Source organism: Cervus canadensis, chromosome 13, assembly GCF_019320065.1.
Source record: "Cervus canadensis isolate Bull #8, Minnesota chromosome 13, ASM1932006v1, whole genome shotgun sequence".
Taxonomy (NCBI): domain Eukaryota; kingdom Metazoa; phylum Chordata; class Mammalia; order Artiodactyla; family Cervidae; genus Cervus; species Cervus canadensis.
This window is the reverse complement of record NC_057398.1, coordinates 19338882-19362125: the sequence shown is the minus strand read 5'-3', so window position 1 is coordinate 19362125 and position 23244 is coordinate 19338882. Positions and strand designations below refer to the sequence as shown.

The 23244-nt window shown below is 35.5% G+C and overlaps 1 protein-coding gene across 1 annotated transcript in view; it reads left to right on the top strand.

Moving 5' to 3' along the window:
• AXDND1 (axonemal dynein light chain domain containing 1) overlaps nucleotides 1-23244 on the top strand; it is a 71209-nt gene that overhangs the window by 5645 nt on the left and 42320 nt on the right. Inside the window, exons 5-14 of the mRNA XM_043486052.1 lie at nucleotides 1093-1213; nucleotides 1852-1937; nucleotides 4288-4344; nucleotides 5743-5845; nucleotides 7061-7182; nucleotides 11212-11352; nucleotides 12040-12144; nucleotides 17520-17640; nucleotides 21690-21791; nucleotides 22638-22801. Coding sequence (XP_043341987.1) covers nucleotides 1093-1213; nucleotides 1852-1937; nucleotides 4288-4344; nucleotides 5743-5845; nucleotides 7061-7182; nucleotides 11212-11352; nucleotides 12040-12144; nucleotides 17520-17640; nucleotides 21690-21791; nucleotides 22638-22801 — 1122 coding nt within the window. The remainder of the gene's footprint in view (nucleotides 1-1092; nucleotides 1214-1851; nucleotides 1938-4287; nucleotides 4345-5742; nucleotides 5846-7060; nucleotides 7183-11211; nucleotides 11353-12039; nucleotides 12145-17519; nucleotides 17641-21689; nucleotides 21792-22637; nucleotides 22802-23244) is intronic.

Genomic DNA, 23244 nt, shown 5'->3' with positions numbered 1-23244 from the left:
TAGTATGGTAAGACAGGATAGTGGCCTCTCTGAAATGTCTGTACCCTGTGGATACATACCTTACATGGCAAAGGTTGCCCTGATTTGGCATTGGCAAGAGACAAGAGGAGAGTGACTATAAAATTAATATGTGTTAGTGACAGATATTGAGGACAAAGGATGGGACAGAATCAATTATGGATGCTGAGATTTTTGATGAGTAGAGTGGTGGTTAGAACTAGTGATTACAGAAGGATGAAAAGTTAGAATGGGGGAGAATTATTTAGTTGTATCTAGAAGTAGCAAGTATGATAAGGTGAGATTTGATAGCATAGCCAAGGGAGAAAGTGTAGGGAAAGCACAGAGGAATGTGGATGGGATGTTGTGGAAAATTTCCACTTGGTAGGCAAGAGGTCACAGAGATGTCCAGGAAGGAGTGGGTGGGATGAAAGAACCAAGGGAATCCAGTCATACAGAGGGCAGGAAAGAGGAGAGTGTTTTTAGAATGTGAGGTGATCAACCCTGGAAAATACCCAGAAGAACAGTGGAAGATGAGAACTGGTGACTTAACTGTAGAAAGTCATCCTCAGCTTTCTGGAGAATGATTTCAGCAGAGAGATGGAAATGAAATCAGATTTGCAGGGAGATTTTAAGAAGTCTAATGTTGAGCAGAAAGTACGAGGTAGATCAAGGTAACTTGACGACAATGCACAGTCAAAGGATGATTTTTAGAAGAGGAAACGACCTGAGTTATAGGCCGGAGGGAATATTTCAGGAGAAAAGGAAATACACAGAAATTATAATTGATGGAATGAGATCCCCAAGAATGTGGGCAAAGATGAAATGAAGGGCTGAAGTGGAGGAAGTAATCCTGGGGAATAGAATACATCTTAACCTGAGGCTGAAGGAAAGGAGAAGGAAATTTGAGATGGAGAAAAGGAAGGATGTGGGGGAAAACCCTAATGCCTCAGCCTTCTAAGTAAAGTATGAGGTAAGGAGACCAGTTTTGTGTCCCTTTTTACCCACTAGAAGGATGTATGTGGGCATTACCCACTTTTATCCAATAGCCAAACAAAAAACTTATTTTGTAAATTTTTATTTTTTTAATCTTAGGGATATTTCTTTTCTGTACGATGTGAAATATGTTAAAGGAGAGACGAGGGAGAGTGCAGTTTGTCCCCCACGAGCGGACCGCGCGCTGCAGTCACGTGATGGAGTCATTGTACCTCATAAGGTAAATAAAGTGTTTGACAACTTCCTCTCCCTCTCTCTACTTAAAAAAAAAAATCCTCAGAATATAAAGCCATGTCAAACTCTAACGGCCTGCATTGTTTAGGCTTTCTAATTTTTTCATGGCACTTTCTAATTTTTTCTAGGAAAGGGAATTTACTAGGAGAAGATCAAGTGTATCTTAAGCAGTTTTCCAAACTACAGCTATTTAATCTTGAAAATACAGTATAGGAGCCTAGATTTTTTTTTTTTAAGAAACCCACAGTTTAAAGTTGTAGAGTATTTGAAAGTAACACAACATCGTAAATCAGCTATATTTCAATTTAAGAAAAAGCAGAAAAAAAAAGTTGTCGAATTCTTATTTTTGGCAGGTTGCTAAGGAAAATTTTAAATAGCTCTTGAATTTTCAAGTCAATAGATTTCTTTGTTATCTAATACTGAAACCAAGATTGTTCTTTAATTCATGGTTAATTTTTTAACCTGTTTTCTGCTAAAAGTTTATTATTCCTTGCCATGACCCATAGTACTAAGTGGTGTTATTTCTGTAATCAAAATCTCTTAATAAATAGTGTCCTTTTGGGATAGGAATTAGGATTTATATGACTCATCTAATGTTTTTATTCTTGTTCTTTTTTTTTTAAGCCAAAGAAACTAACAGATACATTGATTCCTGAAGAATTTCATATTGTGTCAAATACAGGAGTTTCAGGTTTAGAGTGTTTTGATGAGTGAGTACTGGGATATATACTGAATATCTGACAAGTTGAGCTGCTTCCTACTTCCCAGACACAGAGGAACCTGAGCAATTCACTCATGTTCCTAGGCGGGCGGTTGGTCACTAAGTTGTATCTTACTCTTTTGTGACCCCATGAACTGTAGCCTGCCAGGCTCCTCTGTCCATGGGATTTCCCAGGCAAGAGTACTGGAGTGGGTTGCCATTTCCTTCTCCAAGGGATCTTCTCAGCCCAGGGATCAAACCTGTGTCTCCTGCATTTGGCGGGCAGATTCTCTACCACTGAACCCCAGGGAAGCCTTTTCCTAGTCAATATTTACAATGAAATGAGTAAACGTTTGGCTTACCATGCTAATAAAATTTAAGGAAGGTATCAAAAACTAATGAAAAACGTCTTACTTAAAAGAGTTTGAAGCAACAAGAATTTACTGTATGGTGCAGGGAACTGTATGATTATAAAATACTCAATATCCTGTAATATCTTCAATATCTTGTAATAACCTATAATGGAAAATAATTTGAAAAATATATATATAACTGAGTCACTTTGCTCTGCACCTAAAAGTTAACAATATTGTAAATCAGTTATATTTCAGTTTTTAAAAATTTGAGATTTTCGTGATTAAATTGTTCTCTGTCTTTTTCCTGTTGTTTAATTTTGAATGAAAAAAATAAGATCTTTGTTCTGAATGCTTGCTTCCTCTTTAGAAATGGTTTTGAGCAATGACAAAGGAAAGCAGCCCTATAAGTTGAAACCTCATAATGCACGCTCTAGGGCTTAACTCCAGACTTCAGACTAGTCATTTCCAGTTTTCTTTGATTCGCGCTTTATGAGGTTGAAAATGGTTTTATTTTCTGAAACAACACTTGAATGTTTCATAATTTGAAAAACTAAAACTTTGGACTAGTTTTTATAGTAAAATATTCAGAAGCTGTCATCTGTTTCACCTTATCCAGTACATATGTTATAGTAATAAATAAGGCTTGTAGTATGTGGTTGCGCCTTATAATGGTGGGTTTCAGAACAGTATTTTGCCAAAGGGAACTAAATGCAACTCATTTTGGGGGGTGACTTTTAATTTTTTATATAATTTTAAAGTTATAAAAATGTTACAAAAATAAGACAAGGAACTCCCATGTACTCTCTCCTGACTGAGTAATTACATTTTGCCTCATTTGCTTTAATACACACACACACACACACTCTTAAACTATTCAAGAGTGAGTTGGAGGCCCTCATGACCATTTGCCACCAAATACTTAAGTGTGTGTTTGCTTACAACGCACTAGTTATAGATCCTGTTGATAATTTCTTTTAGCTCCATCATTCTTGTATGTACTAGTTGCTGTTTTACAATATAGACTCATAGATTTCTCCATTTTTTTGGCGAGTCATATTTCTTTGTTATCATTGATGTTCAAGTTTTTCCTGGGTTTGCTAATGCCAGCTCCTTTGAGCTGGCTCTTGTGTTCTTTAAGCCTCTGCCCATCGTTCTTTGAATGTTCTCTTATTCTCAGGCTCAATAAGATTTTCAGGTTCATCTTGGATTTCCCAACTCCAACTCTGAAATGAGCTATGAGTCATTTCTTCAAGAAGTACTGTTTTCCTTTTAGTGGAGAAGAGTTCTCAGAAACCAAGATCTGGAAGCTAGGTGTACTCATTGCTCCCAGGGTATCATTGCTTCTAGTCCCTCTCACACACTCACTTTTGAAACTATTTTGAACCTTTATAGTCCCTGAATATTTTTCATGAATCTAAATTCTGAAAATGGACCTTATTAACGAACTGTGTTCCAGTTGGGGGCAGAAACAAAGTAAATGTTTTTCAACTGGAGGAAGAAAAAGGATACATAAATAAATAGTAATGAATTTGAAGAGTTACCATGTGGTTCTCATTGTGATACCCACTTAGGTATAAGCACATACTTCCAGGCAACAAATGTGTATGTTGGGCATCAGGAAAACTGGGTTTGGTTTCATCTCTGCTTCTTATTAATTTTTTAACCTGTTTAGTCACTTTGTTGACTTTGGTGTTCTTAGAACATTCTTCCACCTTTGATAGGTCATTTTTTTTTAATGAATCAAAGAAATTTTTGTATTGTGATACATTGGAAAATGTGATTAAAGCTCTTTTACTTAAATGTTTTAAATCTAAGTATCATTATATCTGTGTCTGTAGATGTCTAAGTCCATTTAAGTATGATCTTGTGTGTAAAACAATGGACCTTTCTGATTGTCTCCAAGCTTCTCAATTCTGTGAGATCTTAAGTTTTTCATGTTTTATTATGTGATAAATAGGCCAAATGGTTTTCTTACAATAGGTTTACCTGTCTTATTTATTGCAGCAAATATACTACTCTCCTCACAGACAGCGAAAATAGGCTATTGCTCTTCCCATCCATGTAAGTACAGTTTATTTTGAGAATGTTTCTAAGAAAGAATAACTATATATATATTTTTTTCCTTTTTACTGGTAGTTTATTACACAAAAATAATAAAATTACCATAGAAACCCAAGACAATGTTTGCCTACATTTCTATCATTTAATCAATGCTTTCTTTGTCCAACTGCATATTGATTCTTTACATATTTACAATAACATTAAAGTGCTAGAAAACACTTTTTTTAAATTACCATTTTAAATGTTTTTTTTTTATTGTCTTTAAATTTTATTGTGGGAAGAATATTTAACATGAGATCTACCCTCTTAATAAAATCATAAGGGTGAAATACAGTGTTGTTAATTATAGGCACAGTGTTGCACAGCAAAACTCTAGAACCTTGCATTATTGAAATATTATGCCCTTGATTAGCAACTTCTTATTTCCTTCTCCCCACAGCCCTTGCAGACCGCTATTAAACTCTCTGATTCTATGAGTTTGACCATTTTAGGTACCTCACGTAAATGGAATCAAGCAGTGCTTGTTCTTCTGTGACTGGCTTATTTCACTTAGCATAATATCCTCTTGGTACATTCATGTTGCTGCATAGTGCAGAAATCTCTCTTTTTTTTTAAGGTTGAATAATATTTCTGTGTGAGTGTATATACTTCTTTATGCATTCATTCATCGATGAATGTTTAGGTTGTTTCCACATCTTGGCTATTGTGAATAGAGCTGCAATGAACATGGGGGTGCTAATCCCTCTCCGAGATCCTTTTTTTGGGGGTCGGGGTCCACGCTATGCAGCAGGCAGGATCTGAGTTCCTTGACTGGGAATCAAACCTGTGCCCTGTGCAGTGGAACTGTGGATTCACTGGACCACCAGGAAGTCCCTCTCTTTGAGATCTGGTTTCAAGTCTTTTAAGTGGGATTACTGAGTATATATAAAATACCTTTACATTCTACATTTAACTATTAGCATTTCTCCATTTTGTTATAGGCTTTTTTTCCTTATCTATCCTTTGTCCATTTTCTTTTTGATTGTGAAGTATTTGGTATTAACACCTTGTTAGCCAATATTAACAGCATGATGTTTATCACTCCACATTTTTCTGTGTTACAGTCTTACACAATAGGTATATAAAATTTTTTTTGAGGGAGGAGAACAGAACATTATTTTCTTTTATGAAAAAGAAGATCATACTATTTGTATTTTTTTGGTTTTTCTTTTGTTTTTTTGTTTTTTTTACTGTATTATTGATATCTCACAAGATTAGTACATACAGGTATAATGCTTTAAAATGCCATTAATGTTCCATAGTACGTACATTTTCTTTATACATATTATGTTCCTTTTGCCTTTTGAGCATGACCTATTGTAACTTTAATTATAAAAATCTGCCATCTTAATCTTTTAGGAAACCTAATAAGAGAATAGAAGTGGTTCAACTGAATGATGTGATGGACACTATGCTGGAGAGGGCTGGTGTGGAAAATCAGGAGTATACAGGGCCAACCAAGGTAACTGCAAACATCAGTGAAAACTAGTGGTTAAGAGTATGTGCTGTGGAGGTAAAATGCCTGGATTGAAATCCTGACCCTGCCGTTTATTAGCTGGTGACCTTGAGCAGGTCATTTAATGGATTTGTGCCTTGATTTCCTCATCTGTGTATTACAGATAATACTGTTTACCTCATAAGGTTGTTGTGGAGATTAAAGACATAATGCATGTAAAGTGCTTAGGACAATGCTTGACATGTGGCAAACACTGTATAATTTTTTATTATTGTTATTGTATTTAATCGAATATAAGGCACCATTGATTATAAAACTGCTATTTTATGTACCGCTAAAAAACATTGCCAATTAAACCACGCTTTCTTACCACTTGTAGTTTTTTATTTTGCACCTAATGAAAGAGTTTTTTTAGTCTTACATAGTGAGATTTTTTTTCTTTATGGGGCTGTTTCTCTTTTGTAAAGTTTTATTTTTATAGAATTTGAAATTTATAGACAAGTTCTGTATAAGGCACTCCTATATAATCTTTACCCAGATTCATTAATTGTTTACATTGTGCCCTGTTTGCTTTATCATTCTTTCTCTTTCTGTATACATCCTCTATGTGTATGGGTTTTTTCCTGAACCATTTTAGAGTAAGCTGGCAACTTCATGAATCTTTATCACCAAACATTTTGGGGTATGTTTCCTATGAATAAGGACATTCTCTTACATATCTATAATATAGTTATCAAAATCAAGAAATTTAATGTTGATATGATAATATTATGTAATATAGTTCATTTTCAAGTTTCAAATTTTATTAACTATACCTATAATAGCTTTTATAGCTATTTCCCTCTCTATTTCAGAATTTCAGTACTTTTAGTTGTCATGTTCCTGAAACTGTTCTTTGGTTTTCTTAACTTTGATACCTATAGAATGTTCCTCAATTCTGGTTTGTCTGATGTGTAACTATTCAATTCAGGCTTTGTATTTTTGGCAGGTATAACATAGTAGTAATATTGTGACTTTCTCAGTGCATCATAAAGAGGTACATGATTAGACAGTTTATTAATGTATCATTTTTATCTATATTTATAAAGAAAAGTGTAAGTGAACAAATTAATCTAGGTATTTCAAAAACTTACACTAAAACTTCAGAGTGCTTACCCCCTAAGATGTCTTTTACTGGCAAGACTATAATAAATATTGATTATCTTACTTATCTTTTGCCAGATGCACAAACTGCTTCATATACTGAAGAAGGAACAGACCATTTATAACACAGTATTTCATGAACTGATTCGACAAGTCAGTGTGGACTGTGCAGATAGAGGAGAACTACTGTCTAAAATCAGGTTCGAGCTGTTACTGGAGTATCGCAGTTTCCTCCTGAATTTTGTATTAGAATTATATTTATATCTGTTTTTCAGAAAATCACAAAAATATATATCTCTATTCTATTGATAATAAGGGACCCAAGTGTATTTCTATTCTACTTTATATAGTAAAAGTATATCATCTGAGAACTTCCTTAAGTTGATTTCTGTTGGGATGTTTGACACCCTCTTCTTTTATGATAAATTGAAATGCCGTGTGAAAAAGTGGAAAAAGATAGATTCTGAAGACAGACCAGTCTGGTTTTAAATCATCATCTAGGTGTATGACTTTGGTAAAAATCTATACCTTAGTTTTCTTATCTGTAAATGAAGATAATAGCTATGTGAAAATTTTCATTTGTCTATTTATTCACTTGTAAATGATATTTACTGAGTGTCTATTATGGGTCAAGCATTAAAATGCTTCATAGAATTGTGGTGAGGTTTAAATAAGAGCACAGAAGTAGGTGCTCAAAAAGAATGATTATTATAGATTATGATTATAAATACTATTAGTACTATAATTCTTCTTCTTATGACTATGGTACTTTCCAAAAACTGAAAGGAATAGTAGAATACTGGGTTCTGATTACATATCTGCAGCTTACTTGCCATGGAACCATAGGCAAATGATTAGATCTCTCTGATTATCTGTATCTCCTGAACGGGAATTAACAGTATACATTTGCCCTATTTGTCCACTGTCTGATTTGTGGAAACAGAGTGTGCCTATCTGACAGTACTCATTAACTAGAAACAAAGCCATTAATAGGAGACTGATTAAGATTAGAATACCAAGGAGTAAGTTGTTGGAACACCATCAAGAGCTGCAGAATGCCAAATTAGAATGAGGATAGGGAAAAATAAAGGCTAAGTTGTCACTCTAAGAACAAAGTCAGGAAGGACAGATGAGGAATCAATTGGAGAGGAACTAGATGACTGTGTGTCCAAAGTTTCCTTTAGTGAGAAATTGATATGAGTGGAACTCTTCCAGCTGATTTTCGGAGTTAGCTTTTACAGGCCAAAATAGGGTGGGGCCCTGTTCCAGAAAGTCTAGACAGAAAGAGATAGGGAAATCAAAGCCAGAATTCTTTAACAAAAATTGAGTCAGACACTAGGGAGTCAAAAATACTAACTTCAAAGTGCTAGCAACAGGATCAGAATAGGGCTTCAAATGGGCTTCCCTGCTGGCTCAGATGGTATAGAATCCTGCAGTGGGAGACCTGGGTTCAATCCCTGGGTTGGGACAATCCCTGGAGAAGAGAATGGCAACCCGCTCCAGTATTCTTGCCTGGAGAATCCCCATGGACAGAGGAGCCTGGTGGGCAACAGTCCATGGGGTTGCAGAGTTGGACATGCTGAGCGACTAAGCAGCACACAGGGCTGAAGCCTAGAGAATTTAGAATAAGGTAGAGTTGGAGTTAATACAAAGTAGGTGGGGATAAACAATGAGGTTTCAAGATGATTGCTGGAAGCATTCATGATGTGTTTGTGGAATAGTGAAACACTTTGTCGGTTCAGTGTAATCTACTGTCCACTGTTTTGTTGTGGTAGGAGTTTTTTTGCAGAGCTAGGGCTCACCTTCGATGAGGAAGACATCTGTTGTCCTCAGGCTGGTATCTTACAGAGTCCTCCCTGTTTCACAAGATTTTGTAAGGATCCAATAGATAGCCCCAGCAAATCGTGACACCAGTATTTCGAATGCCCCAGAAATACTCTCTGTCAGCCCCTAGCTGTTTGCTTGTCCGTTTGTTTGTCACTAGTTTTCTGCTTTATGTCTTTCTGATCAGCTTGTGTGTGTGCCTGCTTTTCATGCAACTGTCTCCCAGGCCTGTTGCTGTAGAGGGAGGGTTTCATATGAAACAGAGGTTCATAATAGCTATTTTTTATAAGGGGAAGAATAACTGACAGATTGGTTATAAGCTGAGTAAGACTCACAGAAATAGGGCTACCACAGTAATTATTTTTGGTTGACATTATGTTTATCTTTGGATGCAGGCACCTGACTTTTCTTCTGGTTGTTATTTTTTCCAATATTTTATGGGAATTTTCAAAACACATAAAAATGGAAAGAATTTTACTGTAAGCACACATACATCTAGATTCTGCCATTAATTTACTTTTCTTGCTTTATCGCTTATCTGTCCATCTAGCCATCCTGGTATTTGTCCATCAATTTTGTGTACTTAAAAGTAAAAGGCAGACATCAGTGTACTTCCCTTAGATACTTCAGCATGTATATCATGAATCAGTTCATTATTTATTTTCCATTTTGTTTCTTCTAAATCTCATTCATGATGATTTAATTGCATGAGTGTTTTCCAGTCTCTGTTTATGTGACTAATAATTCAGCTAATCTTAACCATGAAATCCTCAGGGTATAAATGATGGATGCTTCCTGAAGAAATGATTTGCATTTTTTCTCTTCTGGAATCCTGGCTTCCTCCTACACCCAGGTTGCCCACTTTGAAGAAAGCCCAAGGCTTAGTCTCTGGGACCCAACATTAGCACTTTTACTGGGCCACCTCTAATCTTGAGTTTTCCTAGTGAATAATTTTTACCGGTTACCACTTCCCACTCCATTGTTCGCTTACTGTATTTAGTTTGTTGCTGTTGTTTTTGTTTTTCCCACCTCTAGAGGCTTGTGTTTCTTTCTGCGAGCCAAGTAATACGTCAGAAAGTATGCTTTATCATGATTATAATTGTGTGTGTGTTTTGTAACTAATTAATTTATTTTAATTGGAGGCTAATTATTTTACAATATTGTGATGGCCTCTGCTGTACATCAGCATGAATCAGCCTCGGGCACACATGTAACCCCTCCCTCCTGAACCCTCCTCCCCCTCCCTCCTCCCCCCGTCCCTCCAGATTGTCTCAGAGCACCGGCTTTGGGTCCCCTGTGTCATACCTCAAACTCTCACTGGCTGGCTGTTTTACATATGGTAATGTATGTGTTTCAATGCTATTCTCTCAAATCATCCCATCCTCTCCTCCTCCTACTGTGTCCAAATGTCTGTTCTTTATGTCTGCATCTCCTTTTCTGCCCTGCACGTAGGATTGTTGGTACTGTCTTTCAGATTCCATATGTATATATTAATATATGGTATTTGTCTTTCTCTTTCTAACTTACTTCACTCTGTATAATAGGCTCTAGGTTCATCCTATAGTTGTGTTTTAATGGAAAAGCCCTTCAGAGTATGTTGTTCCTACATTGCCATGAGGGAAAACCCTAAAGAAAGTGTTTTAAAAATTGATGCTTCCTGATGAATGAGCTGCACACTGGGCTGATGAACTCCCTGTCCCTTTAAGTGTTTAAGCAAGGGCTGGATAATTCTTTTTGTCAGTGGGTGAGAGATTCAGCTAAATGATTATTCCAACTCAAAGATATTATAATCCTAGGGTCTCAGTTGTTAGAATATAATACCTAGATCACTTTTAAAATAAATGAAGACTTCTCAGTTATGGTATTCATAGTTTATCATCTAGAATCATTTCCAAATATTTTGTTTGATGCTGTTCAGAAGCAAGAGAAATTACTTATTGTACTTAGGGATTTACAGTTGGTGTCCTTTAACATTTCGGTTAATTTGAGAAAAGTGGTTTTATTCATGAATTTAACTATTTATAAATAAAGTCCCACTGTATTCAAGATACTGTCAGATGTCATAAATGTATATATATGTAAGACATAGTTTTTATCTTCATAGAGTTTCTGAATTAAAAGAAGAAATAAAAGAAGTTGTTATTTTGTTTTACATCTTAGCCATTACGTTCCAAATAATTATGACTCTGGTTAAAATTCTCCACAGTTCATTCACTTGGCATTCAAAATTCATTCATGAGCATGGCAAGAATTCACAGCTTAGGTCTTTTTCTAGCTTGTTCTTCGCGTATAGCTTTTATGAGTGTCTGTTCACTATTTCTTTCCTTAGAATTACTTTTCTCTCTCACGTATTTTCTGGCTCCTTTTCCTTTCTGCTTGATGTCTTGTTTTCCTTTTTCTCATAGAGAGCGGTATGTACAAATGCTTGACCAAATTGCCCGGCAGATGATTGACTTCTACAAAGACATGGTAACTCAGCGAGTGATGGACCAGCGCATTTTAGAAGAATTGTACAATTTTAAGAATGTTATTGAGGAACTGACCAGGTGAAAACTGTGCTTATCAAAGCCCTGTCTCTAAAGAGAGTAAAAGATACTCAGGGAAAGTAGAATGATTAAAGGACTCTCTTATTCTCATTTCATTTTTTGCGAGAGAACAGAAAGGCCTAGATAGAGAGGTAGAGACATGAGTTACATAGGCTAACACAAAACTAGGGCTCTGTGTATATTTAATAGGGAAAAGACTCTTGTTCTTCCTTCCAAAATAGAGGTGCTTTTCTTAATCTGGTTTACAGAGCAGTGCCATGATTATGGATGTTAAGGTACAAATCCCGAAGAGAATAAGCAGTGTGTATAATAGCTATCACATTTTGTGATTGGCTAACCTTGTGGCAAGATGTTAGTGGCAGGAATGAAGACAATAGAATAGACATGCCAGAGGGTAGGATAGAGCAGCCTTAAGGCATTGGCTGCCAGCATCTGCCTTCACTCCATTCTAGAGAGCTCTCCACATCTTCTTTCTGCCTGTTCTAGCCAGTCTGATTCCATTGCTAAACCTGGTTAGAGTTCACCTGAATGAACACTAGATTTCTTGCCTGGGTTTATAGGGTAGAAAAACTGGGCAGAGATATACGCATGATAACTGAGAAGATTCCTGAGTATAAATCTGATTTCCAAGGCAGAAACTTTCAAAATCTTCAGCTATGACTATAAAATTGGCTTGCTCTATTTCAGGGAACTGTGTCTGGTTCGGGCACATGATACAAAATTAACAAAGGAAGCAGAGAAGGCCCATAGAGATTTGGCACAAGCTGTTTTAGATGCTGAAAAGAATGCCAGGTGAGTTACCAAATGTTAGCCATTATGTCATATTTGCTTCACATCTTCTTTCAAGAAATAAAATTTTTAGAAGAATTTGAAGTTTTTGTAAATTATAGCAGTTCCTGAAGGAGTTAATATACATAAAGCTCTTTGTACATATTAACTCTTCCACACACTGTTGTAATACACATCTTGTGTCTCCTTGTATGAAAGTTTTCCAAGGGTGTAAAACCTAGAAATGGAATTACTGGGTCATGGCATATTCTAGCCTTGTCTTGCTAGATGTTACCAAATACTCCCCAAAGTAGTTGTAACGATGTATCCTCTAATCAGTGTATGAGATTTCCCTTTTGCCCATATCTTTTATAGTCTTACAAATATGAAAATGTATCTGGTTTTTGTTTGCATTTTCCAAGTTAGTAGTTAGTAAACGTGAGTCTAGTTCTCTTTTAGATGTTAGTGACTCTACTGAGGTCCTAATGTTATTCTATTTCAGGGACTTAGCCGACTTTTTCTATAAAGGGCCAGATGGGGAGATATGGTTTCTAATACAACTCTGGCTTTGTGAATGTGTGCCACTGTAGTGCAAAAGCAGCCAAGGACAATACCAGAACATCACAGTATTCCAGTAAAATTTTATTTACTGACACTGAAATCTGAATTTATAACATTTCCATTTACTACAGAATATTATTCTCCAATTGTTTTTTAACCACTGAAAGCTATTAAAAAGTAAATCAAATACATAAAAAAATGTAAAAGTAAAGTTCTTAACTCATGGGCTATACTAAAACAGCGATGGGCCAGGTTTGACCCACAGGCTGTGGTTTTCTAACTTCTGTTTCATTTTCTGTTAGAGTTCTGATTACTAGGAAGCTCTTGGGTATGTATCAAAAGATACATCTGATTGCATTTTAATTTTTTATTTAGTTGATTTAAAATATTATTGTATTATCATAGAAACAGTACATGTGCCTTTTAAGAAAATTAATAAATACAATCAAAAATAAATTTTAAAAAAATCACAATTTCACTCCCTAAAGATTATTACCGTAAATACCTTAGTGTATATTCTTATGGATCTTTTTTCTATGTACATGTGTGTATGTGCATTTTTTAAACCAAAATTGTGTTGTACATACTGTTAGCCTGTTTTTTCAGTCAATAATCCATGCCTGTTTCAGCAAATTTTTACCTCATAAATTACCCAATTCTTTTTTTTTTTTAACTTTATTTATTCGGCTGCACTGTGTGGCATGTGGGATCTTAGTTCCCTGAGTAGGGATTAAACTTGGGACTCCTGCATTTAAAGCATGAAATCTTAACCTCTGGACCACCAGAAAAGTCCCAACCCAATTCTTATTTGAATGTTCCTAATTATTCCCAAAATGAATTTTACATTGAGTTGTCCAAACCAGTACCCAATCTAGTACCATCCATTGTATCTTATTCTATGTGCCTTTTAATCCAGCATTATCTTTTGCTTTTTTTTTTTTAACATGTTAAAGAGTGACCATATTTTATAAATGTCAAGAAAAACACAAATTTATACAAAATATAAATTCAAAAATAACTTTCTGACTTGTATTCTGTTTTATCACTTGCTAGAATGAGAGGGGATCTTGATCACTTTTTGTCCACTGAATGTACTACTGTTTTCTTCAGCTGAGTCATCCTTGTTATCTTAGTAAATAACTACCTTATACTCTGTCCTTTATCCTCTTATCTCTGATATTACCTCTCCATCCTCTTTCTGAGATGATGACCTTGCTTTCTAAAAAATAGAAGCAAATTGAAGAGAGAGCTCAGTTCTCTGTACATCTCCCCACCCCCCTACATCTGTGCTCATACATTCCCTCTTTCCTTCTCTCACTGTGGATAAACTGTCTCCTTTCTAAGGTCAGTCTCTCCATTTATGTCCTGTTACATCCGCTCTTACCTACTCTTGATATTTTCAGCAAATATTCCCTCTTTCTCCTGTATCATTAGTATTTCCCTCTACTTGATCAGTCACACCAGTATACAAATATGCTGCAATTGCTCTTATCTTAAAAACAATAATAACAAAAACCCTCTTCCCCAGACCCAAAAACCATACCTAAAACTTCCAAGTCTCTGAGGACGACAAATCCCCTTCTAGCTGTGGCTCCATTTCTCTGTTCCCCTTACAACAGACTTTCTCAAAAGGTTGTGATACTTCTTTTCTCCACTTTCTGTCTTCCCATTATCGCTTGAACCCACACCAATCAGGCTTTCAACCATTCCATTCCACCTGACAATTGTACTTGTTAGAGTCACCAGTGACTTCCATATTATTATATCCAAAGGCCCATTCTCAATTCTCATTTAGCTTGACTTACCAGCAGCATTTGTCATAACTGACCAGTTGCTTTTACTTAAAACAATGTCTTTTAGTATATTATGCTGTCCTAGTTTTCCTACTACTTTACTCTTGGCTCCTTCTTATTGATATCCCTTACAGGTTCCTTTCATCTCGCCAATTTCTATTTATTTATTTATTTAATTGAAGTGGCCACCTGATGCAAAGAGCTGACTCATTTGAAAAGACCCTGATGCTGGGAAAGATTGAGGGCAGGAGGAGAAGGGGACGACAGAGGTTGAGATGGTTGGATGGCATCAACGACTTGATGGACATGGGTTTGGGTAGACTCCGGGAGTTGGTGATGGCCAGGGAGGCCTGGTGTGCTGCGGTTCATGGGGTCGCAAAGAGTTGGACACGACTGAGCGACTGAACTGAACTGAACTGAATTGAAGTATACTTGATTTACAGTGTTGTGTTAATTTCTGGTGCAGAGCAAAGTGATTCAGTTTTATGTGTGTGTGTGTGTGTGTGTGTGTGTGTGTTTGTGTATCAGTTCACTACCATCTTCATCTCTTGCCTAGGGTATTACAATAAACTTCTAAATGGCCTTTTACTTCTACCTCTACACTTTGTGAGTCTGTTCTCCATACACCAGCCAGCGTGATCTCTTAACACTTGACTCAAATGATGTCATTTCTCCATTCGAAATTCTTCAGTACCTCTATCTTACAGTAAAAGACCATTTTAAAAAAATCACAGGACTCATCCTACCAGAATTTCTCTGACTTCTACGTTATTCTAAATCTGCTTGTCTTTGTGCTGTTCTTTAAACACACTAGGGTGGCCTGCTTTAGGTCCTGGATTCCTTCTCCCCCAGACAGCTGTATGGTTTCCTCCCTCCTCCTTTTGGACCTTTGCTCAAATGTCTTATCAATACGGTCTTTCCTGACCCCTCTATTTAAAATTGTAATACACTGCTTATTCTTAATCCCCTTTATCTGACTTATTTTTATCCACAGCACTATCACTACTTAATATAGTATGTTTTACTTTAATTTACTCATTAGCTCTTCTAAATAAACTTTATAAGGGCAAAGTTTATTTTTAGTTTTTGTTTAGTTTTGAATATTCCTTGGGATATAGCAGGCACTAAACAGATATTTGTTGAATGAATTAAAAAAATAAGCTAGACCTTCTTTTGTGCTGATGTCCATTATAAAAACAAAACATCTAAAATCAAAGAGAAGGGGAAGAAAAGAGAGGGAAAAGGGCTCACCTTCTTTAAACATTGATAGTTCTGAAGTAGGATGGTTCATGTTTTACATGTGATTAGAAATTATGGGTAATATTTTTATAATGATTATTTTGTTGGAAATACAGACACACATAAATAAGAAAATAAAGAACATTCACAATTCTTTTAGAGTTAACTACTATTACTGTTTCAATATGGTTTTCTTTTTTCTATGTATTTTTTAAAAAAATCATATAAAGCTGAATATAGACCATTATCATTTGGGTTTTCTTGTTTTATGTTTTACACAAAAATTTTTCCCATGTAGTACAGTATTAAGAACATGATCTTTAATTAGCAACAGAGTATTTTCATCAGAGAGCTACATTATGTATTTTATTTGGCCAGTCCCTTGTTGGACATTAAGGTTATTTCTGCATTTTTTTCTTTGGTTGTTATAAACAAGGGTCATTAATTTTAGTGCATAGCTAGTGCATTAATTTTAGTGTGTAGCTGTTAAGGTTATATAGCTTTTTGAATTTTTTTGTGTATATTCATCTGCATGACATCTGTGGTGATTTATTTTTTTGCAGTTTGAACAAGTCAAAGCCTCCAAATAGAAGGAGGCTTTAGGAACTGATGGTGGTGGTTAATGGCTTTCAATGAAATCAGAAGAATTTTATGTCACTGGCTTTTTATTCTTTCAGAAAAGTTAATGTCTTTGTTGTTGTTGTTTAGTCGCTAAGTCGTGTCCAAGTCTTTTGAGGCCCTATGAACTGTAACCCGCCAGGCTTCTCTATCCATGGAATTTTCCAGGCAAGAATCCTGGAGTGGGTTGCCATTTTCTTCTCTAGGGGATCTTCCCCACCTAGGGATAGAATCTGCGTCTCCTACATTGGCAGGCAGATTCTTCACCACTGAGCCACCAGGGAAGTCCTAATATTCTTTAGGAGGAAGTGTTTTGAAAGGTTTGTGAAAAGCTACCAATCACTTTATAATTTCTGTGTTTCTTTTTAATCTTGGAAGGGCTTATAATTCAGTTAGAAGGAAAAGATATATTTTCGTAAACATGAAGAAAAAAGATTTAAGATAAAGGTACTTAATTAAACTTAAGCTTTTGATTGGTAGAGAATTTCTTTAAATCTTATGCTAATTATATATAATTTTAAAATATAGCTCACAATTATTGGGCTTTGTGCCTTTGTATCTTCTCAGTAAAGAATGCTAAATTCATGTATATTATCTATGGTGAAACAGGTCACCAGCCCAGGTGGGATGCATGAGACAAGTGCTCGGGCCTGGTGCACTGGGAAGACCCAGAGGAATCGGGTGGAGAGGGAGGTGGGTGGGGGCATCGGGACGGGGAATACGTGTAAATCTATTGCTGATTCATGTCAATGTATGATAAAACCCACTGAAAAAATAAATAAATAAATAAATTAAAAAAAAAAAAGAATGCTAAATTCAATGAGAAAAAAAAGCTAAAAGCAGCTGTATTACTACTACATGTATTTAGAATTTTTCATTAAATGTCATGTTGTTATACCACTGGAATACCACAGTGTGAAAATTCTAGAGAATAAAGAAGAATATGATGAAAAGTGTTTAGAGCAGAGAACAATATATTAAATTTTTCCTTAAGACCTCTGTAAGATTTATACATGAAATTTGAATATTTTTTCTTCTATTTCCCTGTATATTAATGTTACTAATATATCCAGCAATTATGCCATAATTACCTTATGATGAGTTTTAAAGGAACAATTTGCCTACTTTAGAACAAAGTTATTTTTTTGAGATATGTATTTATGTATCTGTTCTTAATTTTTCTTTTAGAATTGTAGAAGAATATCATGACCTATATACATTACAAAGAGAAAGGATGGAGAGTGATATTAAACAGTTAATGGTGGAAAGAGATATCTGGAGCTCAGCTACATATGAATTATCTGTAAAGGTTGTTTCCTCTGAAATCAACTTCTTTTTTGGCTAGATAAAGTTTCATTTTATAATTTTCAATAATCTAGACAAAAATTTTGTTTTATTTTAAAATTTTTATTGAAGTGTACTTGATTTACAATGTTGTATTTAATTTCTGTTATACAGCAAAGTGACTCAGCTATACATATATAGACATTCTTTTTTCATCTTCTTGTCCATTATGGTTTATCACAGGATATTGAGTAGAGCTCCCTATGCTATACAGTATAGGACATTAGTGTTTATCCATCCTACATATAATAGTTTATGTTTGCTAATTCCAAACTCCCAGTCCTTCCCTGCCTGACTCTCTTCCTTGGCAACCACAGATCTTTTTTCTATATCTCTGAGTATATTTTTGTTTTGTAGATATGTTTATTTGTGTTTATTTTAATTCCACATGTAAGTGATATCATGTTACTTGTCTTTGCTTCTGACTCACTTAGTACTATAATCTCTGAAAGGGAAAGTGAAAGTCGCTCAGTTGTAATTCTCCAGGCCAGAATACTGGAGTGGGTAGCTATTCCCTTCTCCAGGGGATCTTCCCAACCCAGGGATCCAACCCAGGTCTCCTGCATTGCAGGCTGATTCTTTACCAGCTGAGCCACAGGGGAAACCCAAGAATACTGGAGTGTGTAGCCTGTCCCTTCTCCAGGGAATCTTCCCAACCCAGGAATCAAACTGGGGTCTCCTGCATTGCAGGTGGATTCTTTACCAGCTGAGCTACCAGGGAAGCCTTTGATAATCTCTAGGTCCATCCATGTTGCTGTAAATGGCATTATTTCATTCTTTTTAATGACTAGTATTTCATTATGTATATATATACACATCACATCTTCAGAAAAATTTTTGTAAATATTTATTTTTAAAAAATTAGTTTGTATTGGAATATAGTTAATTTGGAATGTTGTGTTAGTTCTGCTGTACAGCAAAGTGAATCAGTTATATGTATACATGTATCCACTCTTTTTAAAATCCTATTCCAATACAGGTCATTACAAGTTATCTGTCTTATACATATTAGTGTGTATATGCCAGTCTTAATGTCCCAATTTATCCCTCCCATCCCCTCTTTCCCCCTTGGTAACCATATTTGTTTTCTATATCAGTGACTCTATTTCTATTTGTAGATTGGTTCTTTTGTACAATTATTTTTTTTTTAGATTCCACATATGAACAATGTCATAAGATACTTGTCTTTGTTTGACTTGCTTCACTTGGTATGACAATTTCTAGGTCCATTCATGTTGCTGCAAATGGCATTTCATTCTTTTTAATGGCTGAGTAATATCCCAGTGGACATATGTGTGTTTGTGTGTGTGTGTCTATACCACTTCTTCTTTATCCATTCATCTGTCATTGGACATTTAGGTTGTTTTCATGTAGACAAAATCTTTAGAAATGAAGATATATGTTTAATTGATGAATAATGCAACTATTCTATTATAAGCCTTGAAAAGAAGAAGTTATATTTTTTTCTCTTGTTTCTCCTCTATTGGGTACCTGCCTGTTGCCCAGTCAAGGGCTCTTTTTTTCACCAGAACCTATGAGTATGAGCAGGTATTCTATTTCTGTTGTTTGTGAATGTGTTAAAACTTTCAACTTTAATTAGATGTTAATAAACTAGGGAAAGTGGTTCTTTTTTTTTTAAGTGATGTAACTGTATTACAATCACTGGATAAGTCACTTTGGTTCTATTATTTAATACTTTGGTACCCAAGATAACAACTGAATTGAAATATGGCAGCCTGTAGACAATGACAAGATGCTTTAGGCAAGTATTATAGCAATGTCCCACAATACAGTATTCAGTGTTTCCTGGTTGATTGCTTAATGTCACATCTGGAAATTACAATATTAACAGAAAATTATGACCCTAAACACATTCAAAATGCTGTCCCACTTTCCTCTAGAATAGTCAGATCTCATCTATGACATGAAAGTTCTATTCTGATGCAGAACTTTAAAAGAGACATTGATATGTCCAGAGAAACAATTGTGACAGTAAATATATAAGAAACAAACCTGTAAAAGAAACAGACTCACAGATAGAGAGAATAAACTAGTGGTTACCAGTCAGGAGAGGGAAAGGGGGAGGGGCAAGGTAGGGGAAGGGAATTGAAGTATGAACTACTATGTGTAAAAAAATAAGCCATAAGGATATATTATACAGCACAAAGAATATTGTTAATATTTTATAATAACTACAAATGGAATATAACCTTTAAAAATCGTCAGTCACTATGTTGTACACCTGAAACATGTAATATTATACATCAGTTCAGTTCAGTCGCTCAACTGTGTCCGACTCTTTGTGACCCCATGGACTGCAGCATGCCAGGCCTCCCTGTCCATCACCAACTCCCGGAGTTTACTCAAACTCGTGTCCATTGAGTCGGTGACGCCATCCAACCATCTCATCCTGTCGTCCCCTTCTCCTCCGGCCTTCAATCTTTCCCAGCATCAGGGTCTCAATTATACCTTAATTTAAAAGAAAAATTAAACAAATCTGGGAACTAGTATGTTCAGCAGGAGAAAAAAAAAAACAAGGGAGTTACCTCATCTAGAAGTATTTAAATAGTAGAGAACTAACTGACCACTGGTAAGAGATTTCTATAGAGGAATACCTTGAACTAGTGGGGCTTTGTATTAGATCACCATGCTTGCTCCTTGGAAGAATAGGTATGACAAACCTAGACAGTGTATTAAAAAGCAGAGACATCTCTTTGCCAACAAAGGTCCGTCTAGTCAAAGCAATGGTTTTTCCAGTAGTCGTATGTGGATGTGAGAGTTGGACCATAAAGAAGCCTGAGGGCCGAAGAATTGATGCTTTTGAACTGTGCTTACTGGAGAAGACTCTTGAGAGTTCCTTGAACAGCAAAGAGACCAAAGAGATCAAACCAAAGAGTCAATCCTAAAGGAAATCAACCCTGAATGTTCACTGAAGGACTGATGCTGAAACTGAAGCTCCAATACTTTGGCCACCTGATGTGAAAAACTGACTCATTGGAAAAGACCCCCTGATGCTGGGAAAAACTGAGGGCAAAAGGAGAGCAGGGGGCGACACAGGATGAGATGGTTGGATGGCATCACTGACTCAATGGGCATGAGTTTGAGCAAACTCAGGGAGATAGTGATGGACAGAGAAGCCTGGTGTGCTGCAGTTCGTGGGGTTGCAGAGTCGGACACAACTTAAGCGACTGAACAAGAACAATAGGAAATAACAGCTATAATGTCAACTCCCTGAAAATAAGGACTATGTCTCTTTTGTTCACACAGTGTCTTGAATAGTCAGTTATTCACTGAATGACTATATAAGTGATTTAGTATATCAGTGGTTCTCAAAGTATGGTCCACAGAGCCCCTTGGGGGTCCATAAGACCCTTCACGAGGTCAAAACGAGTTTCACTGTAACACTGTTGATATTTGCCTTTTTTTCTCGTTCTCATATGAATGTACATTGGCTTTTTCTTGAAGCTACATGGTATGGGATATTACAACAGATTGAATTCAAAAACAAATGAAAATACAGCCCTATTCTATTAAGCAAACATTAAAGAGATTTGTAAAATGTGAAACTGTATGTTCTTTTCAAGTTTTATTTTAGAAAACATAGTTATTTTTCAGAAAAAACTTAAAAATACAGTGGGTTTATTAATGTTTATGTGAATTAACAAATGTATATTTTAGATAATTTTAGTTAATTTCCACAGCAATAAATAGCAACATATATAATCCATGTAAATAAAAGTTCTTTGGTGTTCTCAATAATTTTTATAAGTGTAAAGGAGTTTTGAGATAAAATTGTTTGAAAACCTCTGCTGTATACCATGTTCAGTTTGGTTCCAGTTCAATAGTTTTAGAAAACATGGATTTGTGATTCAAATTAGTTCATGATTTTAAAAAGAATTGTGATCAAATTAATGATTCAATGAAAAATTGATATGTGAAATTGATTTGGGTTTAATAAATTATAATGGTTTGCTAATGTTTTAGGTTCCTAATTTTAGTAATTTCTAAAAATAGGTAATTGAAAGAAATAAAGTCCTGTTGGCTAAAAGACTTTACCTCAATGAAAAAAGCTGGAATAATTATACTAAGCATTTCATCGTACTGCTATCATCTAAGGTAAAGCTCAATTCACTTGAGTCATGGAAAGAGACTTCACCTATTGAGGGTGAAACTGCAAGAAGCCTTTGTTAGTTTATAGACTTAATTTGAAATATAGTTTATATTTGTGCTTTATTGGGGGCAGAATGAAAAAACCTAAGGAAAAGTGAATAAAGGCTCTTCTTTTTATTTGTCTTCTGATTCGAGCAATTTGAGCAATTTATTTATGTCAACACTGCAGATGTTACTTACAGAGTTATAGTGCTTAACAAAAATTTAACTATGTTCATTGAAATAATTGGATTATCGATATATTCTATGCAATTTGATGGGCAAATTCAGTGAGCGCATTAGGTTGCAAAGAAAGGAAGTGGCATTTAGTATGTTTCTAGAGTCAAATCATTTACACTAGTCATTTTGTTTAATTCTTATAACAATCCTGTGAGATATATATTTGGGTCTTTATTTTTTGGAAAAGAAAAATTAATCTGAAATTAAATAATATCCCCCAAGCCAATAAATGAATAGGATTTACATTTGGTTCTGTTTAACCTTGAAATTCCTGTTCTTTCGAATGTGCTGCCCAACCTGCCAAGTCCTGTGAGGAAACTGGGCTCATGTTGTAAAGGAAAAAAATCTTGATTCTAATTTCTTTTTTTTTTTGCTGTGGAAAAATTCACCACCAAAGGGACTATATAATAGTGTCACTGATATTTTGAAAGGGGAATATCTGTTCAATTTTTGGATCCATTTTCTATGAATGTCTCTAGTATTAACAGTATTAATAATGGCCTGGTGCATGCTAGTAAGTATTTGTTACATGGATAAATGAATAAGTGGTTCAATTCCATGCATTTTATCTAGGACACTTCAGACCTTGCACTATTGCAGAAGTTGACACAGAAATGGAGAAATTTAGTGAATAAATTTCAACAGGAAGTGGAGCGAAATGAAGAGGCTACAAGGGAGAGATTGCAAAGTATTAAGGATGGCCTTGTCAGATGGCAACAGTTCTTCAGAAATAATACGTGGGTCTTCAAGAATCTTGTTTTTCTGATTATATGACATCATGTTTGATAACTCAGTCCAGATCTTTCTCTCTTTATATCTCATTTCTCTTTTACCTTGTAACTACTCTGACATTGATTTTGGTGAGGTAACCAGCTGCCCGTACAAGGGCACAATCCTGCTAGGAGCTTGAATGGTCTTACATCATATTGATCATACTGATCCTTGTACCAAACTGCTGCTGCTTCCATTGAAATCCAACTCTTTTTCTTTTCTTTACTCTCTTTTTAAAATCAAGTCAACTTAATGTCTATTGGCGCACTTCATATGTGGATCCATCTGCAAATTCTGTAGCATAGTGCATGTGGAGAGAAGTGGAATCAATGACTGGCAGTTATTAGGAGGTTGGTTTTGATTGGCTATCATACTTTGTAACAGAAATTTGGCAATGGAAGAAGCTGCC